The following is a 14,573-nucleotide window of genomic DNA, read 5'->3' on the forward strand; positions in this document are numbered from 1 at the left end:
CATAATACATATATAATATTTAAATACATAATTTTGTTCATAATTCAAAATAACATAAACCAAATTTCATTACTAAAATAATAAAACAAATTGCATTTAAATTCTCACTTTCATAAGTAAAATTGAGGTCTAGACAGGATGAGCCATTTACTTTGGGACCCATATTTTACATGCTGAGTATTCAAGTTATTGTGAAGGCATTATGACACACAAACCCTCCTTGCCTAACTGTCACCCCCTGTCCGGCCATTGCACTGCAAAATTGTGGGTCTCCATGCCAAAAAATGCTTCAAGGACACCTAGAATATGAAAGGCAATTTGATTAGCTGCAGCTATAACCGTGGTGGCCTTGTATAGAAAATTTTCCCCAATTCGTGTCTCCACTGGCATGAGATCACTGCAAAGAAAGAAAGGCATGCCAAATTAAACAAAGGCATTTTTTAGATTCACTAGAAAAACAGAGAAATCGCAAAAAAAATGTCAATAAAATAAGCAATCACTTTTGTAGTGATAGTTGCTCCATGCCATGATCTGGCATTCTGTTCATGGACAAAAATGGAGGGGCAGCATTCCTTCTGGATATTGAAAATGCGAGAAAGAATTAGTGAGAGTTACGAGTCACGAGTCACGTGTAATCTTAATTATTTTACTGTGTGACAAGCAAGACCAAAGATTTCATTCCCTAAAGAAAGAAACCACCTCTGTGGGAAGACACAAAGAAAAAGGAAAAAAGAAAAACTCCCAACCTTTCTATGAGATTGAGGGTATTTACTTGTCTTCGCAAATATGTTATAAGAACATTAAAAAGGGTACAAAAATTTGTTACATGCAAATAAAGAGTCCCACACAATTATAGAAAGATGAATACAGTCAAGGTTTGACCTGCTAATTTTGAATCCATCCAAAAAAGGTTAGAAATATCTTATATTTGCGCAATTTCTATAAAAGGTTTCTAAAAAAAGGTTTCTAAAAAAGGTCTTATATTTGCGCAATTTCTATAAAGATGAATACAGTCAAGGTTTGACCTGCTAAATTTTAATTGTGTTAATGAGCAATTTCTATAAATTTGTTAATGAGCAACGGTTAGAAATGATCAGATTTGACCTGCTAAATTTAAATGCACCGTAAATTGAAATGAATTGGGTTTCACTTTATTACAAGTAAATGGAGAATGAATCAATTCTCTGAAAAACTACATCCAGGAATAATTTTCTGCTTAATTCGGATACACATTTAAGATTCAATCAAAACGGTATACTTGCTTGACTAAGTTTTGAGATGCTATATACTTCAATTCAATTCACAATATAAGCAAAATAATGATTGAAATATATATTGAGCAAAGTTTAATGCCAAACAAAAATTTAATTCAAATGCATAACTTACATGTGTACCTAATAAATGCACCTCAAACATATCATAAATCGAAATTAATTAGGTTTCGCTTCATTACAAAATAAATTCTATGACAAACTACATCCAGTCATAATTTTCAACTTAGTTCTGATACTACATCAAGAATCAATCAGAAAAGTATAGTTGTTATGAGACACTATACTTCAATTCATAATGTAAGCAAAATTACCCATTGAAATATAAGTAAGAAAAATCTGTAATGACAAACAAAACTTTAATTCAAATGCACAACTTACAGTTCTACCATCTATGATGTGCTTTTCCCTAACAACTCTTTCTGCAATAGAGGGATCAGCAAAGACAACAAAACCGAAACCACGAGCACGCCCTGTGTTCCGATCCTTCATTATCACAGCTTCAACTACCTCACCAAAAGTTTGGAAATACTCTCTCAGACGGTCTTCGTTCATGTCCCAAGAAATCCCACCAATGAATAACTTTCCAGGCTCCATTTCCATCCTGCAACCAATAATCCCACCAATTGAATTCAAAAACAAATTCATATCCACAAATTCAAACTTTACAAAGATCAATCAATCCATCATCAACACAAAACCAAGTATAAAACTATAAAACCAGATCTAAAGAGCAACATGTAATTGACTAGAAAACATCAACATATGTGATTCAATTCCCACTTCTTAGATTTCTACGAAAACATAAAAACCAATCATATCCAACATAAAACATCATAATGTAGATTAAACAAGGACAAGCATACCTTAGCAAAGAATCTAGTAGAAAATTGGAGACTTGTAAGATGATTGAGGAAATGGGTATTCTTGGAATCAATCGAAAAGCATCCGATCTTTCACAGATCAATAATCAATCAGCAAAGGATCGAGAATTCCTGAGCAAAGCAAAGGAAAGAATTTAAATTTAGCTTGAAATTGGGAAGGAAAAAAAAAAGGAGGAAAGATCAACAATAACCCAAAATTGTGTGGCATGTAAAGATAGCAAAAATTACCAATTGAAGAAGACCCAGATGAGAGAAAGAGAGAATCTAAGATCTGAGAGGAGGCATAACAAAAAGAGGGCGAAACATATCACAAGAAACATATCATCCTTGGATGTAAACAGCCAGTTCATTGATTTCCCAAGGAAAGTTTGAAGCTAGTTGAAACCTCCAAATTCCCGCACTCATCCAAATATATATAAAGAAACAAATTACAAGCAACCCTACAAGCAAGACCGAATACAATAAAACTAACCTCCCCACTCTCATCGTCTTCGTCATCCTCATCGTTCACCTCCGACCTCGACTTGTCAGACTCTTCTTCATCAGCTGGACCCTCAGCCTATACCAACCATTATTGCAAATAATCAAATAATAATTTCCTAAAACATCTAGGGATTGATTGAATAATAGTAAATTAATTGAATCATGAAGAATGTTACCATTTTCTTGAAATCAAACTTGAACAAAATCCACAAATCAGAAATCTGTAAAACAAATGAGGTGAAAACACTCACAACGGCTACGGATTTGTTGTTAGGATGCTTCTCTTTGTACGTTTTCCTAAACTCCTCCCTAAAACATTTAAAAATATATTCATTGACGCAGAATATACAGATCTAACAACGATTTTCATGCGAGAGAAAGGAAAATAGATGATCACATGAAAAAAAGAAAGCACTAGCAGGCCTCTTCGGCTTGTTAGGGTCCTTGGCAGCCTTCCCCTTCTTCGCCGCTGGCTTTTTACCAGCCTTCTCGGTCGGAGCACCTCTCTTCACCAAAAGCCTAACAACAAAAAAATCGATCTTCAATACCAAAAAAACACACTCTGAATCACACGCATAATAGAGCTCAGATCTAAAAACTCCAAAAACAACAAGGCAAACAAAACTTACTTGCTATCGGTCCTTTTGGTCTCCGTTTTCGATCTACCTCCTTTCATGGCGGAACCCTACAACCCTACAAGCAAGGCCATCGAAAGAGAAAGAAATGGGGGTTTGGTCGTCGTCTTTGGCGGAGGAGGGTCGTCGCCACTCTCTCTTCTCGACCTCACCGTCGGTGAGAGACCACGGAGGGCTTAGCAATGATGATGATGATGAGAGAGACCCGAAGATCTTCTGGACTCGAGCTCTGAAAGTGTTGGGGATTTTGGTTCAAGAGATTGGGGATTTTGGGTTTGGGGTGGGGGAAAACTCGAGCGGGAATGGAAAAGGGGGGGGGGGGAGATTACAAATGAATTTTTTATTTTTATTTTCATTACAAATGAATATTGGAAGAGATTACAAATGATTTTTTTTTTTTTTTATTTTCATTACAAATGAATATTTAAATAATAAAATGACTTTTTTTTTTTTTGCAAGGAAGGATGCCGTTGCCAAAAAAAATATTTTTTATTAAAATAATTTTTTTTTATAGTTAATGAATTTTTTTTTTCATTTAATAAGGTTGAAAATTTATTTATTTCATATATTATTTTAATGAATAAAAAATTATTAATTTTTTTTTTATTTGGTAGAAGTAGGGATAATATTTTCTATTAAAATAAAGTTAATTTTTTGTGGTCAATGAAAAAAAATTTTTTGCGACCCATTTTTTTTTTTTTTTTTGTTACTAAAAATCAAGAACTAATTTTTTGTGGTAGAGGATGGGAAGTGGTAGTAGTGGTGAAAGTGGTGGATAAGAGGTGATAGTGGTGGTGGTAGTGATGGTGAAGGAGATAAGTGGTGAAGTTGTGGTAGTTGTAGAGGAGATAGAATAGCGATCGTGGATGAGAGATAATGGTAGTAGTAGTGGTGGTAATGGAGTAGTAGCGATGGTGGTAGTAATGATAGTTGTAGAGGTTGAGTGACAACAGTGGTAGTAGTGAAATTGCATTTGCAGTAGTGGTGAATGTGGTAGAGAAGATGGGTGGTGAGAGAGAGATGAGTGAGAGACAGATAGAGAAGAGAGATAGAGAGAAAGAGAGAGATAGACAGACAGACAGAGACAAAGTGATGAGCGAGAGAAAGACAAAGTAGTCGCTAAAAGTGCATTTTCTTGTAGTGGAGAGCTCGGTAAATAGAGAAGAGATGATGGAGAGAGTGAGCAAGGTGAACACAATGGGGGAGAGAGACAAACAGACAGACAGACACATAGAGAGAGAGAAGAGTGAGAGACAGACAAACAGACACAGAGAGAGAAAGAGAGAAAGAATAGTGATAAGTGAGAGAGAGATAAAGAGAGAAAGAGATATAGAGAGAGAGAGACATATAGAAAAATAGAGAGAAACAAGAGATGAGCAAGAGATAGACAAAGAGAGAGAGAAAGAGAGCGAAAAGAAATGATCGAGAGAAAGACATAGAAAAAGAGAGAGACGAAGAGAGAAGAAAGATAAACGAGAGAGACAGAGAGAAGATAAATGAGCGAGAGAGAAGAGAGATAGAGAGATGAGAGAGGTAAAGAGAAGAGAGATGAGCGGGAGACAAAGAGAGAAAAAGAAATAGAAAAAGACAGAGATAGAGACAAAGACTGACAGACAGAGAAGAGTGATGAGTGAGAGAGATAGGAGAGGTAATATTTTGTGGTAGAGGAGAGGAAGCGGCAGTAGTGGTGAAGGTGGTGGATAAGAGATGATGGTGGTGGTGGTGGTGGTGGTGGTGGTGGTGGCGAAGGAGATACATAGAGAAAGGGAGAGACAGACAGACAGACAGAGAAGAATGATGAGTAAGAGAGAGAAAGAGAAGAGAGACAAAGACAGAGAGATAAGAAGATGAAAAAATTGGTGAAAAGAGAAATGTTCAAAAGAGTAAGACGACGTTGTTTATAGTGGATTGATAAATCGAGAAGGAGCTCGATAAATAGAGAAGATGGGAGTAAGAGAGTGAGCAAGGTGAACATAGTGAGGGAGAAATAGACAAATAGACAGACAGACAGAGAGAGAGAGAGAGAAGAGTGATGAGTGAGAGAGAGACAGGGAGAGAGAGATAGACAGAAAAAGAGATAGAGGGAGAGATAGAAAAAGAGAGAGAAACAAGAGATGAGTGAGAGATAGACAAAAAAAAGAGAGAAATAGAGCGATAAGAGATGAGCGAGAGAGAGACACAGAAAAAGAGAGAGACAGAGAGAGAAGAGAAATGGGCGAGAAAGATAGAGAGAGATAGAAAGATAAGAGAGAGAGAGAGAAAAAAAAATGAGAGAGATAGAGAGAAGAGAGATGAGCGAGAGAGACAGAGAGAGAAAACAGATAAGAGAGATAGAGAGAAGAGAGATAGGCGAGAGACACAGAGAGAAAATGAGAGAGAAACAGACAGACAGAGAAAGAAGAGTGATGAGTGAAAGAGATAAAGAGAAGAGAGAGAGATAAAGACAGAGAGACAGGAAGATGAAAAAATGAATGAAAAGAGAAATGTTATATCAAAAGAGTAAGACGACATTGTTTTTTTTAATTTTTTTTGCGACAAAAAAATACCGTTGAATTTATTCAAACCATTTTGTGACTATATATATATGAAGTTGTCTCAAAACCACAATCACTATGCTAGATTAGAGTTTTCCAAAAACTCTTTTGAGAAAATTATACTTTCTTGTTTTCCGTGTTATATTGTTTTTACTGAATTTTTTTAATATTTTAAGTATTTTTTAAAAAAAATTTTAGACACATCTAACATAAATACAACTAAAAATTAAAAAAAATTGTAAAAAAAAATCTTTTAAAAATTCACTAAATACCAAAAATACAATAATTCAATTTTTTTTTTTTTGTATTTTTATGTATTTATTAATTTTTAAAAATATTTTTTCATAATTTTTTTTTAGGATACATTTAAGTAAGGTGCATCTAAAAAAAATATTTAAAATTTTAAAAATATTCACTAAAAAAAAAAAAAAAACACGAAAGTCACTTTTTGCGACGGTAGAAAATGTCGTCTCAAAAAAGTAGAGTATTTGCGACGGCACAATTTGCCGTCTCAAAAAATGAGAGTATTTGAGACGGCAGAAAATACCATCGCAAATGCTCTCATTTTTTGAGACGGCAAATTGTGCCGTCGCAAATGCTCTGCTTTTTGAGACGGCAAATGGTGCCGTCGCAAATACTTTGCTTTTTTTAGACGGCAAATGGTGCCGTCGCAAATACTCTATTTTTTTGAGACGGCATTTTCTGCTGTCGCAAAAAGTGACTTTTTGAGACGGCAAGTGTGCAGTCGCAAATAGTTCCGTCTCATAAACTCACTTTTCTTGTAGTACTGGTGTATTCTAAGAATGAGGAGGAACACAGAAAACACTTGAAAGTCATATTGCAGACGTTAAGGGAGCAGCAGTTATACGCTAAGTTCAGTAAGTGTCACTTTTGGGAGAAAGAAGTTCGATTTTTCGGTCATGTTGTATCCAATCAAGGGATAGCGGTAGATCTTGAGAAAGTTGTTATGGTCAAAGAATGGAAGCAGCCTACGAACCCTACAGAGGTCAGAAGTTTTTTAGGACTAGCCGGTTATTACAGGAGATTTATAGAGAAGTTTTCCACTGTTGCAGTACCCATGACCAAGTTGACCCGCAAGAATATGAAGTTTGTATGAACAGATGATTGTGAGAAAGCTTTCCAGGAGTTAAAGCAACGGTTGACTACAACACCGGTGTTAACTATACCAGTACAAAGGGAAAAGTTAGTAGTGTTTACTGATGCGAGTGGAATTGGGTTGGGATGTTTGTTGATGCAGCATCAGAAAGTTGTATCTTATGCTTCTCAACAATTAAAACCTCATGAGAGACGATACCCTACTCATGACTTGGAGTTGGCAGCAGTTGTTTTTGCATTGAAAGTGTGGTGACACTACTTGTTTGGGGAGCACTTTGAGTTGTACACAGATCACAAGAGCCTCAAATATCTCTTTTCTCAAAAAGAGTTGAACATGAGGCAACAGAGGTAGGTTGAGTTCGTCAGTAGTTATGATTTTAAGATCCTTTACCACCTGGGGAAAGGAAGCATTGACGTAGGAGGCAGAGGAGGAGGCTACGACAGGGGAGATGAAGAGAGAGATGAGAGCGAATGAGAGAGTGGATGTGATATGCGGGTGTGGGTGAGGTATTTATAAAATAAAAAATATATATTGTGAACCTTTTCCATTACTAAAAATTAGAGAAGGATGTTATATCCCTAAATTTTATCAATATTAATAATTATAATTATAAATTTTATCATACATATGTAATAATTTTTGTAATTACCACTGACAATTTATTTTGAATCCATTTTTAAGACTGTTCGTTTAGAATGTGAGTTGGCTTTTTAACTTTTTAACTATTTTAGTTTGGGGTTAAAAAACCTCATTTGAGATAAACTTTTTAGTTTTTTTGACTTTTATGAGAGAAAAAATAAAATGATTATTGTTTGGATGTGATGTTTTATCTTATTGTGCTAAAAAATTTATTTTATTTTTTTGTAACTAAAATAACTAAAAAGCCAAAACACCTAACATGCCAAACGAAAGCTAAGAGGTTGTACTTCTACCGTCCTCTCCCCTTCTTGTCTTCTAATTTTCTTTTCCTTATTAGGTCTATTTAGCTAATCAATCTATTCCCTTATTAACACAATTACATTTTTACTAAAATTTCATTTTAATTCTTTTATTTACAATTTTGGTTAGACTCATTAACTTTACCAAAATTTAACTTTAATCCTTTTATTTATAATTTCTGTTACTTATTAATAGTAGATCAAAAGAAAAGTAACATCACAACTGAACTTAAATTGCAAAAAATGTTATAATTGAAAATTAAAAATAAAAAGGTCAAAGTAAAATATTAATGAAAATGTATGTATATTAATCTTACTATTCAAGGCAAATTACTCACTCTTGGGTCATTGGTGATATTAACCCAAAAACAAGTGAGTGGGCATAACTCATAATTGGTTTAAGATTAATGATTCATCTATCAAATTTGTTCAACCCAAAATCGTCTGAACGAAACTTTAACCAACAACTTATCGGTCGAAGTCTCATTCAGGCTGAACAAATTTGTTGCTTGTAGCGGTACTGTTTGTTCAATAGCCCATCAAGTAGTCCACAAACCCAATGTCCAAGTCATTTGCCAATTATTATTTCAAACAATAAAGAGTTCTACCATTGAAACCCATAATTTCCCATTCTTTCCTTATCATCTTCACAATTGAAGGACAAAAAATAATAATGAAAACAAAAAAACTTTCACATTTCTTTTACCATCAGTTTACAACTTTACATTCTATAACAACATCATTGAACAGATAAACACAGCACCTCACAAACTGTCAAAACTTCAAAAATTGTATATTTGAAACAACACACAACAAACAGAGAGAGAGAGAGAGATGGAAGGTTCATTTCTTGTGCCTCTTCCTAGAATTTTGAAACCTCGGCAAGTACCGCAATGCAGAATATGGACAGCCGAAAAAACGAATGAGATTTTGGCAATCTCTTTTCCCAACTGCATCACCCCCTTGTGAACTTAAATGACTCAAGTAGGTATTCCCCTCGTATATGTAGCAGAGTTGCTGCCACAAGAGCACACTCAACCCAATCTGAACTGAAACACTAGAAAGAAACAGGTAAGCAAGTACAAGTCCTCTTGCAGATAGAAACTCTGCCGATCTCAAAAAAGCAAAAATAATTTCCTTCACCGCTCTCAAAGCCAAGTTGGTTCTAGATCCCCTCAAAAGGTCAAAAGATCTGTATTTCAATGGTGGCCAGATATGAAATCCCGTGTATGCAGATATGATGGATACGTAGATTGTACTGATGACTGCTGAGAGGAGGAAGGCAATGAAGCACCGGTGGTTTGCTGCCCCGACACAGTTCCCAATCTGCACACACGATAAAAATAAATCCAACAGTGAATATATAAAACTCCACCACATTATTTAGGCATGAGCTTAAGATATCAATTTTTCTACAACCAAATGAAATCACTAATCAAAATATAGCATTTCTTATCTTCCTCAGCAAGATAAAGCACAATGCAACTTGTTATACTACCTTACTGGTAGTGGGTATAGATTGTGATAAGCAACTTTATTTTATCAGCTTCTTATGATATATAAGGTCATGAGAGAGAGACAGAGAGAGAGTTCTCACACCTCTATTCTCTCTCGTTTTGCTTCTCTTTTTCTTTTCATCTTTCATAATTTCTCTTTTTTTCAAAAAAAAAAAAAAAGTATTAATACCATACTACACAGATAACAAATTATTAAAAAAAGTACAAGTTGCCAATGAAGTATTCTGATTGGAAGAACATAACTGCACAGAGCGGAAGCTAAGGACACATGATATGTGCTAACATCAGCACTGCTAGGAAAATGACATCGTGATGTCATTGTGAGCAAACCCTACCCTACCATTTGTCTGTCCGTCTTTGCCATATCTTCTGATAGAATTTCATGCTGATCCGATAAATATATGAACTCTGGATATTCAGGAAATGAAACTAATTCACAGAAGTTCATACCAATTCTTTTAAGTGTTTAATATAATTTTTTTTGTTGATAAGAAAATCACAAGCTGACACTTTACCCAATATTACACACACACACACACACAAAAAAAAACAAAAACAAAAAAAACCAACTATGAATAGACTATGTACAAGTCACTAAATCATCTTCATTTCTGAACTGACCAGCTTATGTTATTTCAAAGTTCTATTACAAGTTAGAAGCTGTATGCATAGACAATGAAATTTTTCAAGTGAATTTTGTGTTTACCATTCCAAAGAATATAGATTTGTCTGTGCAGAATATAAAAAAGCAATAACACTTACAAATGGGCAATGATGATCCATGTCAACGATACACATTCCGCACGAACGACAATGATGAGTCCTAGGCGACTTTGGCTTTGAACAAAAGTGGCAGAAGGAATAGTTCTCAAGGCCACCTTTTTCCACTACTCTATAGCTACCCCACAGTATGATTGGCGGAGCTCCAGCACATTTAAATGCCGCAAGGCTAAATGTAGAAATCGTAGTTACAGACAATATTGCTGTTAAGATGGAGTGAAAAATCCCACAGTAATAACTGATTGAAAAGACAACCGGGTAAACAGCCCATACCCCACCACCTGCAATTTCAGGAAAATGCACCAAACAAACGTAGTTAACTTCAAGAAATACAAAAGTGCAGCAAAGCAGCAGGAAGTTTGCCTATACTGAGATGTATCCTGTATAGATGGAGATCATAATGTGAACTATCGACTTCTGGATCTCAATGACAAATATAGTTTACCAGATGTATGACACAAGTATCAATTTAAAAAAAGAATAATAATAATAAATTTGTAAACAGGAAAGCAGTCAAAATGTCTTGGCAAAATTCTCAAATAACACATGGTTAGAAACTTCTTTCTAATGATTATAACATAAACAAAAACTTCGATAAATTCCTCCACCAAAGGTTTGGGTTTGACAAAAGAAATACTGGTGAAGGCAACCTGGCACCAGTCAGAGTCTCACACTGACGGACTAGCTGGTGTGACACCAGAAAAACAAACTATTGGAATAGGTTTTTAAGCCTGCAGACATTCAAAAGTATATACGTTGGCTACACACAAAACTCAGCTGAGGCTTTGCAAGGGAAAAAATTAGCATTCAAAATACACATACACAGGGTTTCCAATAACAAATTTTATAATCTCAATGACTTACAAATCACAAAGAGCATAAATATAATGAGGACACAAACAAAGCACCGGTCTCGCAAGCGTCTCCACCAAAAGCCCTTGTTTTCACGCTTCCATGCATTTTGGTTAGTTATAGCCCCACACCAGCCACACTTGAAAATGGGTGCATATGATGAGAGGAGAAGGTGAGATCCACAACCCCAGCATGTTGTCTCATGCCCCTCGGGAACAGATGTTACACAGAACCCCTCCTTCATATGAAATAAATAAATAAATAAAAATAAAAATAAAGAAGAAGAAGAAGGAAGCAGCCAAAGGAAATGAGAAATGGTACAAAACGAAAATGAAAAAATAATATCACCCAAAAAAAAAAAATCTCCGAATGCATCATGCACCTCAAATATAATTCTCACTGCTTTTGGTTTCAGAGATCACTTGCAAAGTGAAACAGCAAAGTTATAAGCAAGCAGATCCAATAACGCGAAACCATTTTCCTTTTCTTGATAAATGGAAGTATTTCATCAACAAGCACCAAAGGGGGAGCAACCCATGTATCACAGAGTCACAGCATATACCAAGATTAGCCAATAAAAGCCTATACAGAAACAGAACAAAAACAAAACAATCCATATTCCCCACAAATTCCAAGGGATTTACCTTCCCTATAGCCCAACCAAACCAAATAGATCACATCAAGCATTGCAATTTAAGAATTGTCGACTCCACACCCTCACAGGAACATTTCTTTCCTTCAAATGCACCATATTAAACATGAAGTAACAGCATTCCAAGACTTCCTTGCCTCCTTTGTCCCCAACCCCTTCTCCAATTAGGAACCAAATCAGCCACTCATTTGGAAACTTTTTTTACCCTCCACACATAGAAACATGTCCCCTTGCCTGGAAAAGTGTAAGGATCTCCCTAGGGCATAGCCTATACCTATGCAAAAAGAATCCCATCTTACTAGGAACCTTTGCACCTCAAATCCTTTCTGAAGAAAGCTAGTAGCTACTGAGAAGATCCCACCAACATCTTAAAGTACAATTTAACCCCAAACCCCCCTAATTGAGCGCCTGATGTAGTCCATACAAGGCTCAAGGAAAAGCACAATCAAAGAGAAGACAAACTTTAGCAATTGGCGTGATTTCATTGGGTGGGGCTATTGGAATTATGCATAGTCAAGTTTTAGCTATAATAGAGTCCCTTATTTAAAAATAATTTGGGTCATTAATTTAAATGGTTTCTTATACGTTTTTATAAGTTAATGTCATTTCGGTAATTTCATAATTTTCGGGATATGGGCTATAGGGATCATACATACTTCATGTGGATCAAGTTATACAACTAGACTTTTAGTTATGTCTTATTTGGTTTTAAACATAATTTAGAAATCAAAGTTTTTATTTTCCAAATTGTGTAGTCATAGCCTTTTAGGTAAATTGCAATTACATTCCCAGAGATTTTTACAAATACATTTGACTCCTTTGGATTTTGAAAATTATATCCCATACCTTGAGATTTATAGTCAAGTAACAAGTACCCCTTCAGTAAAATGGTTGTCGAGGGTTTTGACAGAATCTTACTAACATCATCAAATAAACAATTTGATTGACAAATTGCACTTTATAGCATAAAAAATACCTTAATAACTTTGGTTACTAGTATGAAATGACCATTTTACCCACATTATCTTACCTTTCCCTCAACCACCATGACAACTACCACAGTTCTCACCATCACCACTGCCTCCTCCTCCCTCTCACTTGAACCACTACTACACAACACCTAATATCTACACACTCTCTCTCTTTCCCTCTATGATTGAACCACCCAGTTGAAACAACAATTACCAATCCCCACTATTATCTACCAGAACATTCATTGTCGACAACCTCTGCACCAACCACTAACAACCAAATATCCCACCACATCAATCTCTATAGGCACTATAAATCAATTAAAATATTGAAAAAATTAACTCTTTCCATTTCCATATATTAATTTCAGGTTCACTCACTTTAGGAGGATGTACCTCACACTCATCCTTCTTTATCCTCTATACCTCACTACTTCCTCTCCTCTAATACTCGATGATGGTTTGCCCCAATTATTTGAGATCGGTTATACAAAGCCTATTTTTCCATAGACCCTTGATGAAGATGACAAATACTCTAGACTAACATAGAAAACTCATATTTCCGAATTACAAAACAAAACTTGAAATTATAAATTGACCTCCAATTGTTTACTGCTGAACTTTGAGAAAAAATGGTTTAATCATGCAGCAGCATTACGCTTGAAAACAGATCGATTAATGCAGAGCAGTAAAGTTTAAACCCATAGTTCAATTTTTAAAACTTGAAAAAAAGTTTAATGTGAGTACATCCATGGAGGCACTTTCCATTTCTAATAATAAGACTATCATCATCCAATAACTTGCATACTCAACAAAACAAATACTAAATAAGAATATATAAATAAATCATCCAATAACCTGTAAATAGCAGGGTAATACAAAACCCTCTTAATTTGAACAATCAAAAAAAAAAAGGGTACATGAACAATTAAGCATTGATATATGCAACAAAACATCAATTTGACCTGAGAAAATATCAAAAATTCATCAACCAATAAGAAATACAAAATATGCATGATTCCGAAGCTCTCATCGATTAGGTCGTCGTGGTTTTCAAAAAGCTTAAGAGAGAGAGAGGAAGGGGGGGGGGGGGGCACCTGAGATGGGGGGGCGGCGGCGGAGGAGGGAGGGGCGGCGGAGGGGTGGAGAGGGGAGAGGAGATTAGAATCGGAGACATCCATATATAGCGTTGACGCCCTCCCAAGTTCTGATGCCTGTTTGATCTCCATTTTTACATACTTCTTCTCTCCTGTTCTATCACAAGTAACTTCTATATAATATACCCAATAAATAAATAATAAAAAGTAAGTTCCTATGCTGCAAATAAATAAATCCGCCTTGCCTTGCTACTTCCATTCAATTTGTTCAGTCTGAATTCGTTTGAATGTAATTTTTTTACGTCACGGAAGACTCTTTAAAAAATATATTAATTGAATAAATTCGGATTAAACAAATTTTAGTAAATAAATTATTAATCTAAATCAATAAAAATAAATTATAAATATATACGGTCAAGAATTATTTAAAAAATTATTAATATCTCTTTATTATAATTTTTCTGCTAACTGACTTAACAAAAATAATAAAATTACTCAAATATTTTTTAATATCAAAATAAAATTATTATATTGTCTTCACTTTTATTCATCAATCACTAATTTTTCTTTTTACACTACTACAATATTCTCTAAGAGCAATGATTCATAACTTTAAATTTGAAACTCTAACAATAGTACTAATGATATGACATGGAGCAAAAAAAAAAATGCATACATCAAATTATTCATGAGTAAAACCCACTGTTACATAAGTAGAATTCTATTTTTAGTGCTCTTAAATATTTTTGATTCTCTAACCTTCTTTAGTGACATGTCAAATGTTTGCAGACGATAATGGTAATGTGTTGTGCTGGTCAAGGGTGAGAGAGAGTGGTACGATG

At 34.9% G+C, this 14,573-nt stretch overlaps 2 protein-coding genes and 1 long non-coding RNA gene across 3 annotated transcripts; all 3 read right to left on the bottom strand.

Annotated features, from left to right (window-relative positions):
* Positions 1-1,656: 1,656 nt before the first annotated feature.
* LOC145796681 (uncharacterized) lies at positions 1,657-2,458 on the bottom strand. Its single transcript, XR_014337174.1, has 3 exons — positions 2,384-2,458; positions 2,138-2,266; positions 1,657-1,875 (listed from the first exon to the last, which is right to left on the bottom strand). It is a non-coding gene; the product is annotated as an uncharacterized LOC145796681 (long non-coding RNA).
* Positions 2,459-2,501: 43 nt separating this feature from the next.
* LOC114315343 (HMG1/2-like protein) lies at positions 2,502-3,508 on the bottom strand. The gene is made up of 4 exons (XM_082885555.1): positions 3,268-3,508; positions 3,043-3,157; positions 2,815-2,955; positions 2,502-2,714 (listed from the first exon to the last, which is right to left on the bottom strand). The coding sequence occupies exons 1-4, from the start codon at positions 3,312-3,314 to the stop codon at positions 2,502-2,504; spliced, it is 516 nt and encodes a 171-aa protein (XP_082741681.1). The 5' UTR covers positions 3,315-3,508.
* A 5,025-nt stretch (positions 3,509-8,533) lies between these two features.
* On the bottom strand, positions 8,534-14,054 carry LOC114295504 (DHHC-type zinc finger family protein). Its single transcript, XM_082883552.1, has 4 exons — positions 13,732-14,054; positions 11,024-11,249; positions 10,142-10,440; positions 8,534-9,188 (listed from the first exon to the last, which is right to left on the bottom strand). Exons 1-4 carry the CDS (start codon positions 13,861-13,863, stop codon positions 8,706-8,708), a joined length of 1,140 nt encoding a protein of 379 aa, XP_082739678.1. The 5' UTR covers positions 13,864-14,054; the 3' UTR covers positions 8,534-8,705.
* Positions 14,055-14,573: the final 519 nt, after the last annotated feature.

This window comes from Camellia sinensis, chromosome 8 (assembly GCF_055761805.1).
Source record: "Camellia sinensis isolate YWXY chromosome 8, ASM5576180v1, whole genome shotgun sequence".
Lineage (NCBI taxonomy): Eukaryota > Viridiplantae > Streptophyta > Magnoliopsida > Ericales > Theaceae > Camellia > Camellia sinensis.

Coding starts and splice junctions, on each gene's coding strand:
- LOC114315343 (XM_082885555.1), bottom strand. CDS start 3,314: ATGAAAGGAGGTAGATCGAAAACGGAGACCAAAAGGACCGATAGCAA. Junction 3,158..3,267: donor ACCAAAAGGACCGATAGCAA/GTAAGTTTTGTT, acceptor TTTTGTTGTTAG/GCTTTTGGTGAAGAGAGGTG. Junction 2,956..3,042: donor GGCCTGCTAGTGCTTTCTTT/TTTTCATGTGAT, acceptor TATATTTTTAAA/TGTTTTAGGGAGGAGTTTAG.
- LOC114295504 (XM_082883552.1), bottom strand. CDS start 13,863: ATGGAGATCAAACAGGCATCAGAACTTGGGAGGGCGTCAACGCTATAT. Junction 11,250..13,731: donor CCGCCGCCCCCCCATCTCAG/GTGCCCCCCCCC, acceptor TTTCATATGAAG/GAGGGGTTCTGTGTAACATC. Junction 10,441..11,023: donor ATTTATGCTCTTTGTGATTT/GTAAGTCATTGA, acceptor CTGAAATTGCAG/GTGGTGGGGTATGGGCTGTT.